Source organism: Numenius arquata, chromosome 4, assembly GCF_964106895.1.
Source record: "Numenius arquata chromosome 4, bNumArq3.hap1.1, whole genome shotgun sequence".
NCBI classification, from domain to species: Eukaryota; Metazoa; Chordata; class Aves; order Charadriiformes; family Scolopacidae; genus Numenius; species Numenius arquata.
Genome location: NC_133579.1, coordinates 37,876,798 through 37,892,453, shown reverse-complemented (window position 1 = coordinate 37,892,453; position 15,656 = coordinate 37,876,798). Strand labels below are relative to the sequence as shown.

General features: G+C 37.7%; 1 protein-coding gene across 1 annotated transcript in view; it reads right to left on the bottom strand.

Moving 5' to 3' along the window:
* Window positions 1-221: 221 nt before the first annotated feature.
* CLPTM1L (CLPTM1 like) overlaps window positions 222-15,656 on the bottom strand; it is a 29,494-nt gene continuing 14,059 nt past the window's right edge. The window contains exons 8-17 of the mRNA XM_074146533.1: window positions 15,272-15,356; window positions 13,473-13,576; window positions 11,360-11,425; window positions 10,226-10,276; window positions 9,672-9,754; window positions 7,771-7,805; window positions 7,416-7,471; window positions 7,294-7,338; window positions 3,796-3,911; window positions 222-2,477 (exon numbers count right to left, since the gene is read on the bottom strand). Of these exons, the coding sequence (XP_074002634.1) occupies window positions 2,393-2,477; window positions 3,796-3,911; window positions 7,294-7,338; window positions 7,416-7,471; window positions 7,771-7,805; window positions 9,672-9,754; window positions 10,226-10,276; window positions 11,360-11,425; window positions 13,473-13,576; window positions 15,272-15,356 (726 nt within the window). The 3' untranslated portion in view covers window positions 222-2,392. The remainder of the gene's footprint in view (window positions 2,478-3,795; window positions 3,912-7,293; window positions 7,339-7,415; window positions 7,472-7,770; window positions 7,806-9,671; window positions 9,755-10,225; window positions 10,277-11,359; window positions 11,426-13,472; window positions 13,577-15,271; window positions 15,357-15,656) is intronic.

Genomic DNA, 15,656 nt, shown 5'->3' with positions numbered 1-15,656 from the left:
TCACAGATACTGGTAACCTGGCATGAGCTGCAGTACGTCCAATGAAATTTATATATAGGAAGTTTTTCTTCAGCATTAACTGCATATTGAACCACATTCTTGTTTTACACTGATGTCATTTCCACAACTAGAAAGCTAAAACATTTCATTTAATATCTCCAAAGTTACACTGCTTAGGTAGCTTTTCACCATCTTTCAAACAGTAAGTGGTAACTCTCTATCCCGTATGCCAAGTCTTTTATTTGGAAACGGAATGCATAAAACAATGACGTGAACAGGAAAGTCTCGCTCAGTTTAAAGACTTAAAATGTTCTAATTTTATATTCTTTATGACTACTGTATACAATATTATGAGGTCATTGACATCAGAAATGCAAGACAAGACCAATAAACTCACAGTATGTAAAGGTGCAAGAGTGATTTTTCAACAGCTACATACAAAAATGAGTGATGAAACATTAGAAATACCCAAATGTGGTATTCTGGACTTTCAGAAACTATTCTAGAAGAACCAGTAACTTGTTTTGAAATGGCACAAAAAGGGAATATGTTATATGCATTATTTATATCAGGAAAAATTTTCATCTGCGTACATTCAACTATTATTATGAAATATGAGTCCCAAATGAGTTTGCCGAACAGCAAAGAGCTCCCTCCAAATTCAAAACAGGTACAAGATACAGCAAATGCCGCTCTGGTTTTGCATAGACTCATTTATGTACATTTAATGCTAAAATCAACAGTCCTCCTTAGTTCCAGTTAACAGTGCGAAGAGACCTTAACATGAACACAAATCAAATATTCTCTTCAAGACTCCTTTCCATTGCCAGCAGCATTTAATGAGGACTTCGGTGGAAGAAAGACTATAGATTGTGACAAAAGAAACTAGGCACATTTCTATACGTTTTTGGGACCCAAGTATTTCTATGTTCAGACTTCTGCAGTATCAGAACTGGATAAAATCCACTTCATCAAGTAGTTACAGACCATAAGAGAAGATCTGTGTTCTTCAAGGTTATTCAATTAGTTTTCAGTCAATGACAAATTGAAGTTAAATAGCATTGCACAAAGAGCATGCAATTTAATAAAGAAAATCAAGAATCATTAGGGTTAATTTGTAAACTTACTGACCAAAGCAAAACTCGAATTGGAAACTAGATTTCTGCCTTTTGGATATTTTCAAATTCCACTTTATTTGCTGCTGAAAGGAATGCACTCTTTGTTTCACTTACTGAGAAACTGGCTTTTAAAAATCTAGAACCATTATTTCTAGAAATAGCTGTGAAGTTTGAATTTTACTCTAATTCACTCATTTGAGAGAAACAGATCAAAATACCTCCCTCAATGAACTGTTCCCATGGAATATGGATTTTAAATTGTGTGAAAGATACTTGTTCTTCACCAAGCTGTTTTCTTTTTCTTCTGTCTCCAGGCAGTTTGTTGAACCTGTATTGTATTTGAGCAAAATCATTCTGCTTGAACCATGGGTGCTTTGTCTTATAAATAGACCAGGGCAGGGAGGGAGAGGGGAAAGACCAAGGAATTATTCCCTGTGAAACATGAGAGAATTGGTCCAGTAGGTCGCTGGGGTACCACGTGATGAAGAATTTAAGATGTGTTAAGAGACTTTCCTAGCACATAACAATGATTTGCATTACATGAATACCTGCTACGCCAAGAAATCAGGTTTGTCAGCAATGCAGAAGGATTTATATAAACGTTGATATGTATTGAAGGAAATCACATTACGCTTTTTTTACATCTTCGTTCAGTTTAAGACAAGTAAAACCCTCTGCCATGAACTTGAATTTCAACCCCATTTCTCTCTTCCTGTATTTCAAAACTTTTTTAAGTTATGAACTTAAAATGCCCACGTACAACTTACAAGTTTAATCATGATTTCTAGAATTTCCATTATCAAATGAGGATGATTTGTAATTAGCATATAATCCAATAGTATATATTTTATTTTTGTCAGCCTCCAGTTTTGCAACAATGCTTGATTCTGTTGTAACACACTGGCTTGTTTTTTCACTTTTCATAGCCTACTGGTACAGGCATCACACTTCCAGTTAGTGAGCTGACTTAAAAACATAGATTTGGATATTAATTACAGTGGTCAGTACACTTAGGTTTTCAGCAAAGAGAAGTTTAAATGCAGGAGGTTTATTTAATGACACCTGGCAGACTGTGGACCTTGTGAAGACGAAAGAGGATCTTGAAATAGGAGGATATCAAAACTAGATTTTGGCAACATAGAAGATGTATTGTCCATGTAGTTCTGTCATAAGCTTTAAAAATACTCTCATTAAATAAGTTTTTCCTTCCTTAAGACCAGATAATACATGAAGTCAGTAAGAGTCCAGGGGTCAGAATCTTCTTCAATTCTTAGTTATTCTCTATGAGCTTTTTTTTTTGGCTTTTCTTCGTAAGATTCTCCATACTCATTCACTCTGCTCTTATCCACAGGATAAAGCCTGGTTAAAAAAAAATAAATTAGTTACAATATTGACAATATTGTTTGCTACCCGGGGAATTAAGCAGTTCTGTGCTACTTGATTTTAAAAGTTAATTTCTTTCTTATCATATTCTCTATTCCCATCTGTGGCAAAACCCCTGACAGTTTTAAAGACTAGCTACAGGTACATCAGCTTCTTCACATTAAAGACTGAACCAGCTGTCTCACAACAGGGCTCTTAAGAGATGTATTAGCTCCCCTAAAGCTTGGCTGGACTATTTCTCAAACAATCCCGGACACCTCTCGAACTTTAAACTAGTGTCCAGCCCCTACCAGAAGTTGTTGAGCTCTTAACTTCTAGAAAAATACCCTAGAAGGGGATCTATTTTACTACAACTATGTGCAATTATATAAACCTAAAACTGAAGTTTGCATTTAGTATTAATGATTAGACATACACATCCATATATTCCAGTATAATGTGAATTAGCCTTAAAATTCTTGTTCGCTCCACAGATAAATATTTATTATTGGGAACAAGAATATACTTTCTGTAGCGTCATTTATGAACAATATTTCAATGATTACTGCATATAGCCTTCTTCCTCATCTGATTTTAGTTACTTAAAGAATCTGAGACTTGCCACATACTCAACTTGCAAGAGAACCTGATAACTGTGATTCTGTGATCCTGTGAACTTGTACTTGGAAACTCGAAGAGGAAAGCAGAGCAGGGCAATCCCTCATCAGAAAACATCCTTCGCTAGCGCCTTGCAGAGCAACTCGGGAAGCACGCCTCAGATGTAGACACACAGCCCCTCAGCAAGGGTTAGAAGCCCAGAACCCAGAACTCCTAAGCTTGTATTCACAAACCCCCTTAAGAACTGCTCTCCTTCACCTTACTTCAGGTATTGATGTTTCAGGGCTTTTTTTTCTTTCGGTAACTTGCAAATGTGAAATTCTCGGCTGAAAAGGAGGACTGCTGCTTTGGGGAGGGAGAAGGGGTAACTGGCAAAAATTCTGCGAGTGCTGTGAGAAGAGGAATTTCTTGACTGCTCTCTTCGCATGCTAAAAAGGGTCCAAGAATACTGTCGGTTATGGGAAAGTGCTTTTGCTCCTCTTGTTTGTACTGAGTTCTCCTTTTCAGGATCATTCTCAACATTCTCTTGACTAGGCATATACACAACTACCATTATCCAGACCGTACGATATATTACTATGGTATAAAAATTCTGCTTGAAGTGTATCTCAAGCTATTTCATAATTCTTTATAGCAGTAAGACTGCAACCATCTACAACATTGCAAAAACTCTGACGAGTATTAAAGAAAGACATACCATCTTTGGTAAAGATAGACCAGGAACACGACATCATCTCTAAAGCACGCCAGCCTATGAGATGTTGGCATAGTGATGATAAAAGCAAATATATCATCAATAAAGGTGTTGAATGCCTACAAATAAAAGAAAAACATACTTCAGTCGTCTGTGAAGAAAGGAAGTCATCTGTCATACAGAGTTACAGGCAACGGGCTTCCTAGAACTATGTTTTTCAGTGAGAACACAGATTACTTTCATATTTATAACAATACTTACAGGTTATGCTGAAAAACTAATTAGTGCAAACTTTAAAGTGCTTTCTTTTAATGAAGACCATACCGCCCACTCCAGATCACACAATTATAGTCACAAGTAAAAAAGGAAGTAGGACTACTTCAGGTAAGTGAGAGTATTGTCATGCAAAGGGAAAAACATGGATTCAGCTTCAGTGAAATCTTTACAAGAAACCAGCAAAAAAACCCCTTTCGTTCATTCATCACTCAAACGATTTACAAAATGTCAGTTCACTTTCATTTTCTGTGGTAATATGAAATTTGTGTAAAAACTTGTTAATTTACTGCCCTTAAGAACATTAACTTGACAGCCTTGGAGAGATTTTAAAATATTTTCAGTGCTCTCCTGGAAGTAAACATCCACCCCTTATCCGAGACACAACTTTCTACACCATTTCCACCCGTAGGCATACTACAGGTTCTGTTTCTGAAGCAATAATGAAAATATTTTCTCACTACTTCTTCCTGAGTGAGAAAGTTTAAATTCCCAGACATCTGCTGGGAAAGCAATGCAAACAGGCTCTGAGCATGCAAATACAACAATATTTTGTCACAGAAGGTAAAGAAAGTAAACAGAAGGGCAACTCCTCTGGATCTGGCCTACAGGGAGGACTAGAAATGAACTCCTGCAGTGCACCAGCTCCAGTGCTGACGATATGGTGCAATAAACTGTTTCAACTCGCTAAAAACAGCAGGAAACAAATCCAGCAAAGAATATTCACTGTTTGGTTAACAAACTGAGTCAGTAACATGGCTTCTCCTTTCAAAATTAGCAAGCTTTACATTAATCCATACCATAAGAATGGGGAAAATGATGTATTTTCTAAGCAAAGGGGGACTCACTCCTTAAAATGAATGAATGTTTATAAGATGGAACAAAGCATCGGCAGAAGATGGGGGTGCTGGGCAGGAGAGAGTTCTTATTAATTACAACAGGAAAGCTCCTTCTAGCAAGTCAAAACAAATCCATCAATCTGAAGTGATCAAAGAATATGGACGGCACTTCTCAAGCCTGTGCAAAGAAGGTTTGTCATGGAACAAAAAAAAACTTGGCAAGTTGGAAAAGGCAGCCTTTCCAAGTCAACACCCAAGTGAGTGATCCTACAATGATGAAAGGAAGAAAGAGCTTAATGTTCCATCCTTCAGGCACTCAGGCAATCCTCATAAACCACTGAGACTGAATGCATCAAGGCTGCCCATCTAACAGTGTGTTAGGTCCCGTGTCGGTTTCTCACACAGTATTTAGTCTGGCTAGTTTTCTCTTGAGATTACCACATTTGAAGGTACTCATAAAAATGTATAAAGAGCATAATGGTAAAGACTACAGAAACTGGAAAATTAGACTGATCTTCAGTTTTGCCAAGGAAAACAGGAAAGAGTTCAAATTAACGAAAAACCCAAAGCTTTCTAAAACAACAGTTGCAGATGAGACCTCAGACTATTCTTTCCACTCTTGAGAGTGCAGAAGAGGGCAAGCAACTTTAAATATCCACTAGAAAAAAGTAAATTACCCCCTCCAAAGACCAGTAAGTTAAACATAATTGCAAACATCATCTACTTCCTTCTACATACACACAAGCCTTTGTTGTGGCCAGGCTCTGGCATCTTAACAGGAACCATAAACACCCCGTAAGAAAAGGCTATTCAGCAAGAGAATTCTACTGCTTTAAAGGTTACTTGCTTGAATACTGTCCCTTTGTTGTCTATTTAACTGCTGATGTCTCTGCTCCGTTTTTTATTTTGTTGCTTGAGTAAAATTGTGGAATTACTTCACTAATGTACCTTTTACTCCCCTCTATTAAGAAACATGCTGATTTGCCTAATACATGTCTGAAACACTAGATGTTTATTTTTTGACTATATTTCCATATTGAACACTGTTTAGTCGCTGTTCTGCTGTCAGCTATATTTCAATCTGTTTTCCTAGATGCCCCATGAGTCCTTAAATTATTAGGGCAGCAGAAAGTTGGGCAATTGCTGTAGGCTCACAGAAATGGAAAAGCTATAAAACGCACTTCAAATTTTAAGATTTTAGTTCTCTTGTCCCAGATCATCCATTCAGAATTGGACACCATGTCTTGAGCAGTTTTTAATACTGTGTCTTTTAAAGTACTGATGTTCTGGAGAATTGCAATACATCGGCACAAAGGAAGGATAAATGAAAGCATTGATGAGTGGAAGCAGAAGAAAACATGGCATGTGTTGATGGCATCAAGGTCTTGACAATTCCAGCGCATCCATCTAGGGTTTCTCAGAACACAATGCTCAGGAAAACAGTACAAAAATCCTGATGACTCACAGAGGTGGGAAAGGTTGGAGTCAAAGTATCATCAGCTCTTTAGGGGTACAAGAACAAAACTAGCATGTAGCTGTCAACTGAGGAAGAAAGTAGGAGACAGAGGAACTCAAGAGTGGGTGTCCCTTGTCCTCCATATCAGTGCAGGGAATTCTGACTGGGATACTCAGATACATCCATCTTGGTGCCTGAATGCTACACAAACCACTCAGACACACGCATGGGTGCTTGTGGGTATGCAGATATCAAACTTTTAGTAAGCTGACTTTGTTTTGAATAAATTCACCTTCCCCTCCTCCAAGGTCTGGTGTTAAGCTTTGCTACAGCATCACACAGGGGCAGTCTAGGCAGTGGGGACACCACAGTGCAGCCCCCTTCCCACCGTGTAACAACCCACCATACATTTGTCATTTCACTGCCCAGAACCTCAGAATTACCACCGCAGCACAGAACAGTGTGTACATTACTTCAGTCTCTTGTAGCTCCTGGAACCTCCCAAAATACGGTCTCTTAGTGGTCCTATCTCTTTCTTGAAAACTGTCCTTTGTTAATATAATCTCTCTCTTCCTAAAATAATGTATTAAATTAAGAATGATTAGTTTATTTGCAGGACCAACATTTGCATCCACGCAAGACAGCTGGCAGTGGAAAAAACAATATCAGCATCAAAACTAGGATGCAGGTACTCTCGTTATATGGAAGTCACTATGAAAAATGGCAATCAGTGTTTCTTTTTTGTTTTGGTTTTTTTTGTTTGTTTTTTTTTTTTTTTAAAGACATTTGCAAACAGATTTGGTTTTACTGTCAGTGTAATTCTTAAAACAAACAATGCACTGTCAGCTTTAAGCTACGTAATACTAAACTGCTTCTCACAGAAAATTATTTCCAAAATGACTCCACCAATCTTGAAATTAGAGCTTTACTTACTTTGTATGTGAAAGCCTTCCATGGTAAGTGTGCAACAGATTTCATCTAGGATTAAAAATAACAATTTGTAATAATTCTGTAAGAGGCTAAAAAAGTAAACTTTTATCACTTTTCAATCTTACCTTGTAGTTTACAAACAGCTGGGGCAGCATAAACAGGAATCCAAAAGCATACACTCCTGAAGATAAAAGATGGAAAACTTACAGACAAATGGACAACTGCAGCACACCACACAACTATACTTTCACAATCAGAGATTTACACTCATTTTCCTAAAGCGGGAAGATGCATCTAATTCTTTTGTTTCACTTTGGGTTGATTCTTCTCCCTTTTTCAATCACTGTGGTAATTTTGGAACCTACAGTCAAGTTATTGCTCTATCTTACAATGATCCAGCTGAGAGCAGTTAATTTTCTACTTTTGAGTCTTGAAGAAATATGAATTTAGAAAAAAAAAAAAAAAAAAGAAGGGACTCACCATTGACAAAGCTGTTAATCAACCAGGAGTACCAGCTACAAAGAAAGAAGACAGTCCAGTTATTCTTTCACCTAAGCCAAAACTATGTACCTGTAATCCTCTACATGGCTGCATGCTGACTACTCCAAGAAATGGCTATGTCGTGAATTACTTTACACAAGAATTAAATACCTCGCATCTTCCTTTGATTAGGAAGGGCTCCAGAGAAGGTGCTAACAGTTGAGGCAAAGGATGTTTATCAGTGCATCCAACCAAGTTTGGAGCGCTTTACCAGCTCCCTTTAGACTTTGTCAGAATGCTTAAGATGTCTGCACCCAAAATGACATCAGATAATACTGCACACTTAACCCTGACTGTATTAAGGCTTGCAAAAGGTAACACTGTATTCTAAATACTAAAGAGACAATATGGCACTGTAAGGACTTACCGAATTTCAAACAACAAATACTGTTCAGTACAAACCACTATAGTAGGCACTTAAAAAAAAAAAGGTAAACACAAGGAATCTACATTTTTCCCCTCCTTACATCTAAAACCCCTCCCAGATGTTCAATGGAGCACAATCTTAGAAACATAAGAGTACTGTTACAGTTAGTGGTCAAATTCCATATTTCTGCTTGCTATAGTAAGAACAGCTAGCAGTTGTGATGCTCAAGCTCCATCACTTAAAATTAAACTTGCAAGGCTGTGTTAGTGACTTGTTAATACTAACATTACAGCTGTAGCAGCATTTCACTAATCCACAAGCATTTAAAAAATGCATCAGAAAATGCCTGCAAGATTAAAGGATAATCCACTGTTAAGATTACTTGTTCCATCACATTTCCTTACAAATAGATTTAACAATAAAAAAAAAAATCCATTATCTCCATTGTTTTCACTTCTTTAAGCTACAGCTTAAGAACACCTGGCATATAGCATGTAGCTACAGCTTAAGAACACCTGGCATATAATATTTTGCAGTACTGAATGAATTTAAGAATTTAGTGAGAAAAACAGAATTTTAAATACTACATATTTGTTAGCTCCTTACCAAGACAGGAACCTTTTGAAAAAACATATTTACCTAATTGCCCAGAAATTGCCACAGTTTCTAGTACAAGTGCTACAGCCCATGTGTACAGCAACAGCAGTTCTTTCTGACGTTATTTTAAGCTATTGCCTGCTCTACCTCCCATCCCTTCAGGGCCTAAGGACTATTAAAATTTAAATGTGTCTACGTGGCCATCACCACACTTGTATTTGCAGATTTTTTTTTCTACAACACAGTCTCATGGCTGCGTACTTGCTTGCATCTCTCCAATACCAAATGAACTAGCTGTACTATTCTGAGTGAAAGTGGACAGGAGTTTCAACTTTTCATGAAACATTGTGTCTTCAGCTCCTGCTGAAGCATCACTATGTTGCTGAAGGCCCATAAGGGAAATAATACAGAGCCCTTTCTTAAAACACTTTTGCTTGCTTGCCATCCTCGCTATCATATTTAGGAACCTCTTGGTTAGAGCAAATAATTTTGGGACAGTTTTTGCTTCGCTGTTATTGGACAGGTTTAACCACTGAATTCCTCTCACCTCTCCTGTCATCTTATCAGTTCTCTGAACCTTTTTTCTTCCTCTTCTGATTCACAGCTTACTCATGTAGGTAAGCTATTGAATTCCATGCTGCAGTAATATCAGGTTACTTGCTAAATAAAACAGCCAGTAGCTTACAGGATGTTAAAAAAACCAGCTAGACTCTTCAGCTTTAGATCATATGGAACAATGAAGTTTTCCATATTTTGCTTTATGAATCAAGCAAAATAAAATAACTGATTTCCATAACCCATCACCTCCAATTAATTCATATGGGAAAAACAGGGAACCTTTCAATTCTGTATAAGATTGTTTATAGATTTACAGTACCTTTTGTATTTGACATTCAGCAAGGAGTAACCTGCACCTCCAATACATAGTGGATAGAGCAAATATGACAAGTATTTCATAGCCTAATAGACAATGAAAATGTTTTGTTAGCTTACATTTTATATACAGCAGATTTGTCATGGCATTAACTAGAAGACAGTTACATAATTTTTTTCCTGAAAATCTTTTCTGTTTCCAATTGTCCACTATTATTTCCAGTGTGCTTCCAGTTCTAGAGAAATGAAAATTCCGATGCTCAGTTCAGACCACCAAGGACCTTAGAGCATAAGCAACAAAAGGAAGCATGAAGATCAGAGTCTTGGAGTAGCTCTCTGCTTAACTTCCTGATTTCTTCAACTCCTTTCAGAAATCAGGAAGCACATGAATATTGCTCCAGTATAAGTAACAAGCACAAATATAAGTTTTCAAATTTGTGAATGAAGACTCTCTAAGATATTTCTCTTCAGACAAGTCACTTACAAGAGTGAAACAAGTCCATCAACAGGCCACATATGTAAACTTTATGGATCAGAAGTCACAGGCTTCCCTCTTACCTGAGTATCATACTCCTCAGTTTTCCTTTCAGAGTCATTGTATGTACCAAACTGCAAGACATAAAATGCATCATCAAGTCAGAGCTGGGGGAAAAAGCACTTGCTGTCCAACTCCCTAAATAGAGATTTAAACTGCAAACTAAACTGCTTAGACATTAAGCTAGGTAAAAGTTCAAAGTTCTTCTAAGCTTCTATACAAGAGTTGTACAAATGCCCTGCGTGGCCTGCCAAATACAGGGCAGGCAAAAAGTTTAATTTTTCCCTTCATTAATTTTACACCAAGGACAACTTCGCTTAGGAAAATGCTGTTGAGACAGCACAGTTCACAAAGCAAAAGTAAAGTCAAGTGGCTAAGAAACTGGCAGATATAGGAAGCCATTATTAAAAACCATAACCATTTTCATGCATGAAGAGATCAGTTACGGATTATCTCCAGAAATGGTGATTGCTTAAACGCAGTTCCTTGAATACTGGCAAAGGAACAACAAGAGCTATGAGACACTCAGGATGCATAGATTTCAAGCAGCATAAAAGCCCAGTGCTTCTTGTGAAGTAAACACTGAAGAGTAGGCAACTGTTCTCCTACCACCAAGGGAAACTTTCAACGTAGATTGTATTTTTAAAAGTGTTAATTTGAATCCCACCTGCCTCTGCATGTCCTGCAGTCTCAGGACTTAAATTTTTACCCAGAGGATTTGTCAGACTGTCCTGTCCCCAGAACATGTCACATCATCTACTAGTTCTACAACAGAGAAGTTATACCTACAGCTTCATGAAAACCTCAGTTTCTTACTTCAAGTCACGATGTGAGATAAGAGTGGCTTTCCAACACAGTGGCAGGAGCAGAGTCCCATCTGTTAAGATTTAGCAGGACTGACAAAGGGGTTCTGAAGTTTCTCACACAATAAGTACACACAAATAGCTTTTTCTTCTATAAAATTCATCAAAGAAATTCATAATTTGAAAATCTCATCCAACTTTTGGATTAAGCCACCAATAAAGAGAAGATATACATAGGAAACCTTTACATTTTTTTTTAAATGTTCATTTCACTAAAAGCCAAGTTGCAGAGTAACCTGGAAACAGATGGAAAGCTCAAGAGTGTAATCGTTAACAGGCCAATGTCTACTATACCTGAATTTTGGGTCTCAAGCCTTGCCACTTGATTGTCATTTTCAAAGCTTTCTTGACTTTCCAGAGCTGTGATTAGCAAAAACAAAACGTGCACATAATTATCCAAAGGAATGTCTTATGTAGGATTCAGATACTCAGAATCAAGACCCCGGAATATCTATTTTTAGCACCCACTGCATAAAGCCTGACTTCAGCACACTGCCTGCGTCCCTATACACACTAAATCCTGTGTCACCACACAAGTACAACACTGGGAGCATGGACTATTAAGTCTCCATATCAGATGATGTACTTTAAGTGAAATAATGTAGTCCTTCCAGGGTATCTGGATTGCAGCGCTCAGGTGGGGGTGAACTGCTCTTGGCACCAACATGCACCTTCAGGTCGAGCATTTAGAGAATTCTCCAGTAACCACCTGCCAAGCAAGTTTTTACATGCCTTCAAGGTCAGCTGGGATCTGCAAGATGAAGGTGCCTCAGAACTCCTAACAACAATCAAGCAGGCACTTACACTGTCATTACATTTCAGTAGTGGTCTATAAGCAAGTCAATGAATCCACTGACTTATTTGGCTGCTTACTGTAAAGCCACAGCAGTTTGACCCTAATGTAACCAAAGGTTCAGCGCACCTGAAAATTTACTCGTGTACCCACCCTGCTATATAGATTCAACAACTTAGGCAATGCAGTAAGCTCACCAGGAGAGCTATGCTCCATGAAACTTTTGGTGGACAAGGTTTGTTTGTTTAACTTTAGATACACCAAAATTCTCTTCTCACCCATCATACCTTCCAAAAAAAAGAGTGCAAGATAGTAAAGATGATCCTTTACTGTCATCTTTGATGCAATTGAGAAAATGACTTATTACAGAAGCAATGTCAGTATTAGTACTGCATGAGAAACAGGTGTTAAGAATAAGCTGTGAAAAAAGCTCTTCCCAGCAGACAAATTCCTTTGAGATGTATAGTTCTTATGCTCATTCTCACCTTGAGACAACCATGTTATCTCACCATCACTTGAGAGATGTTACCGCAACAGAACCTGCAGAACACTTCCCCTTCGTTATAGTGTCCTACACAGTGTTTCTATATAATCCTTTCAACCCAGTTCCCCCAGCCTGCAATCCAAAAGCAATCCCTGAAACTGTTAACATTTCAGACAGCTAAAGAAAGTTTGAAATATAAGACTAAATTTCTATTTATAGAAACAAAAATACTGGCAAATCTGCTACAGAAAACTTAACATACAAGAGACTTAAAAATTTCAACTTACTGAAAAATGTTACAGTCAGTGAAATGGTACTATTTAGGACACCACTGTTCATAGTTTTCACAAGATCTTAAATCTGCCTTATACAGTAAGCTGAAATTTAAGGATCACCTTGTGACTTTGCACACAACAATTTAATCACTAACTAAAAATTCTGAACTGTTCTGTTTCCACAGGGATTATCTGCAACTATAACGATGTGTAGCCAAAAATGAGACTCACGTGAGACTCCTGAACTTATTTTTAAATACTGAGAAGTGATTAGATCTGCAAGCAATGCTAGGTAGAAAGATCTCCCCTTCCCATTACTGTTGACTTTGTGCTTTACTATAGATAAAGCAGGCTTCTAAGCAGTACTTGCAACCCACGGACTAGACATGGTCTACTGGAATAAAGAACACAGCCAGCAGTCTCCTCCTTTCCCTCCTTCCCCAAGCACCTCAGTCACAGCCGGGGAGAAAGCTGCAGGCCTGTGCCACTGCCTGATGGCACACAGCCTGCTCTTTGGCAAATGTTTCTGCGAAGGCTTGTTGACATGGTTATACATGCCTGGTCGGGAGTGATGCCTATCAGACCCTGTGATAGAAAGGAACTTCAGCATAACTATGTTTGGTTTCCATTAATACATGCTGGCCCATCCCAGAAAAAACTGATACTTCCAGTTTAGTTATTTGATAAAGGGACACAATCTCCTTTTCCACTGAAAGCCAGTTAAACAATGTTGCTAAGGTAGCGTACTACAACAGCAATAATATTCCAGTAACTATTTTAACACTCTTTTTCTACAATAAACTATGGATGTTGCTGCAAATGCTGGTATTTGGTTCTAGACCTTTAAGAACTCACCTCAATCACCGCACCAATGCCTGCTGGGATCAGTACCAATAAACTTGTTTGTTCATCCAAAAGGAAAAGAAATATTACCACAGTACTAAAGCACCGCCAAAGCACTAGACAGAAAAAACGAAAGGCTCATTAATATTTAAATGAACAGCTGAGATGACAAAAGACTGTTGGACTATTTACTGTAATTCCATCTTATGCAGTCTAAGCATGAACTTCTACATACATCTTGATACATCAAGTAGTTCTAGAAACAGCCGGTGATCTGTATATCTCCAGGCAAATAAGGAACAAAAACATTTTACGAAATCCTTATCCCAAAATATTTAAGGAGAGTATTTAAGGAAGATTTCTGTACTGCAGCAATTCAGCAATGTGTCGGTACTATTATGAACTATGTTCATGGTTCTTGTCTTGAGGAAGATGAAAGGCTGTGAGGTAATGTATTATCTGTCTTTGAAACTCATGCAACTAATTTAATATTTGTTAAAAAGTATATTTTAAGGTTATTTTTCAGGTTTTGCAAAACCTTGGATGCTTATAAGTGTCTACCAACTAATTCTTAGATTTGAATATCCACCCCCCTAAGCAGGAACAGAAAGAGAGAAGAGCTACAACACACTCAGACACCAACAATTACACTGTCCAATTCCAGAACAATTGCCTGTCACACTGTTCTCTAGGGAAGAAGGAGAAAAGGCAGAAAGGTGACTAAGGCTTGCTAAAGACAGCATGAAACCATCAATTATTGGAGACTGAAGACTGATACTTTAATAGTAAGGTTAAAAAAACCCTTTGTCACTCAGTCTTTCCAATTTGACTTTACTCACTTTTTAAACTGGCAATTAACACTTAATTCTGAAATTTCATGGATCATTTTTAATTTTTACTAACTTTTTGTCATACATACACCAACAGCAGTATAAATGCCTTACAAAACCAAAGGCAATAAACAGATTTTCCACATAAGAAAAGCATGTTGCTGTTCATCATAATTTACAATGCCTATTTTTTTTCCTGGTATTGATACTCCTCACATGTTTTAATCAATCTGTACACATGATAGAATTAAGGACAGTCTCAGATGTCAAGTGACTCCAGATTTATCATTTTGATTTATAATTAGAACAGAAAAAAATCTATTAGAAAAACTAGCAGTAAGTATTAGCACAATAAACAAGGCTGGGGAGTGGTACATTCAAACCTCAAGCATCCAGGCTGGCTACAACCTTCATCTGTCTCTAGGAAGGCTTAGCATGATGTCAGACCACTAAGTTTCTCTCATCTTTCCTACATCCCAAGTCAACTCAACCCTCCCATTCTCCCTGCCCCTGCCCCTTCCCCAGGAGCTTCTACTGCTCCTGTTTACACCAAAGCCCAAATTGAAAGACAGCATTACACTACTGTATTTTCCCTCCCAAATATTTTGGAACCTGTAGTTATCTACAAGGAATGCATGGGACTTACAGGACAGCATTACTCACGACAGCACATTCTCTCCACCCATGGGATTTTTTTTCTGGTCCTCATTCTCTTCTCAAAGTATAAATATGGTGACTGACTTAGTATTAAACTCATTTTTGATTGTAATACAGACAAACCTCAGAAGCAACACCAGTGGTTAAAAGCAAGTGATACTTGAGCACAATGCTAACAAAGTTAGAACCAGCCCATTAGCTGTCTTTTCACACACAAACACATCTCATTTTGCCATCTTGGTGAATCTACAAAGTTTCAAGTTAGACTAAAAACACACAGTATATATTAGATAGCACAAGCATGCTTCATGTTCTGGCTCATACCTGCTTTTGTAGACATCCCAATCATGCTCCTCTTTTTCTTCCAAAAACTGATGTCATTTTTGAATGCAAGAAAATCAAAGAGAAGCTGCAAATAGCAAGAAACACACTCATTTGTTCAAAAGTGCAGTAGTTAAAAACTACCAGCTGATCTGTTAAAAATGCATTTAAGAGGGAACTGCAAGAAAAGCCTGTTTTAGAAGCCTCAGAAATAAAAATTAAATACTACAAACAAAAACGAAAAAGAAAAACTGTTTTAGAAGCCCAAGCTTCAAAAGCAGTGCAAAATGACAGATGGAATTCCAGGTACTGCTACTACTACAGCGCTGCATCTGGTAAAAAAAAGTCAGTCACTTTTTAACACGATAGAGGATGAAGAAGTGAGGAC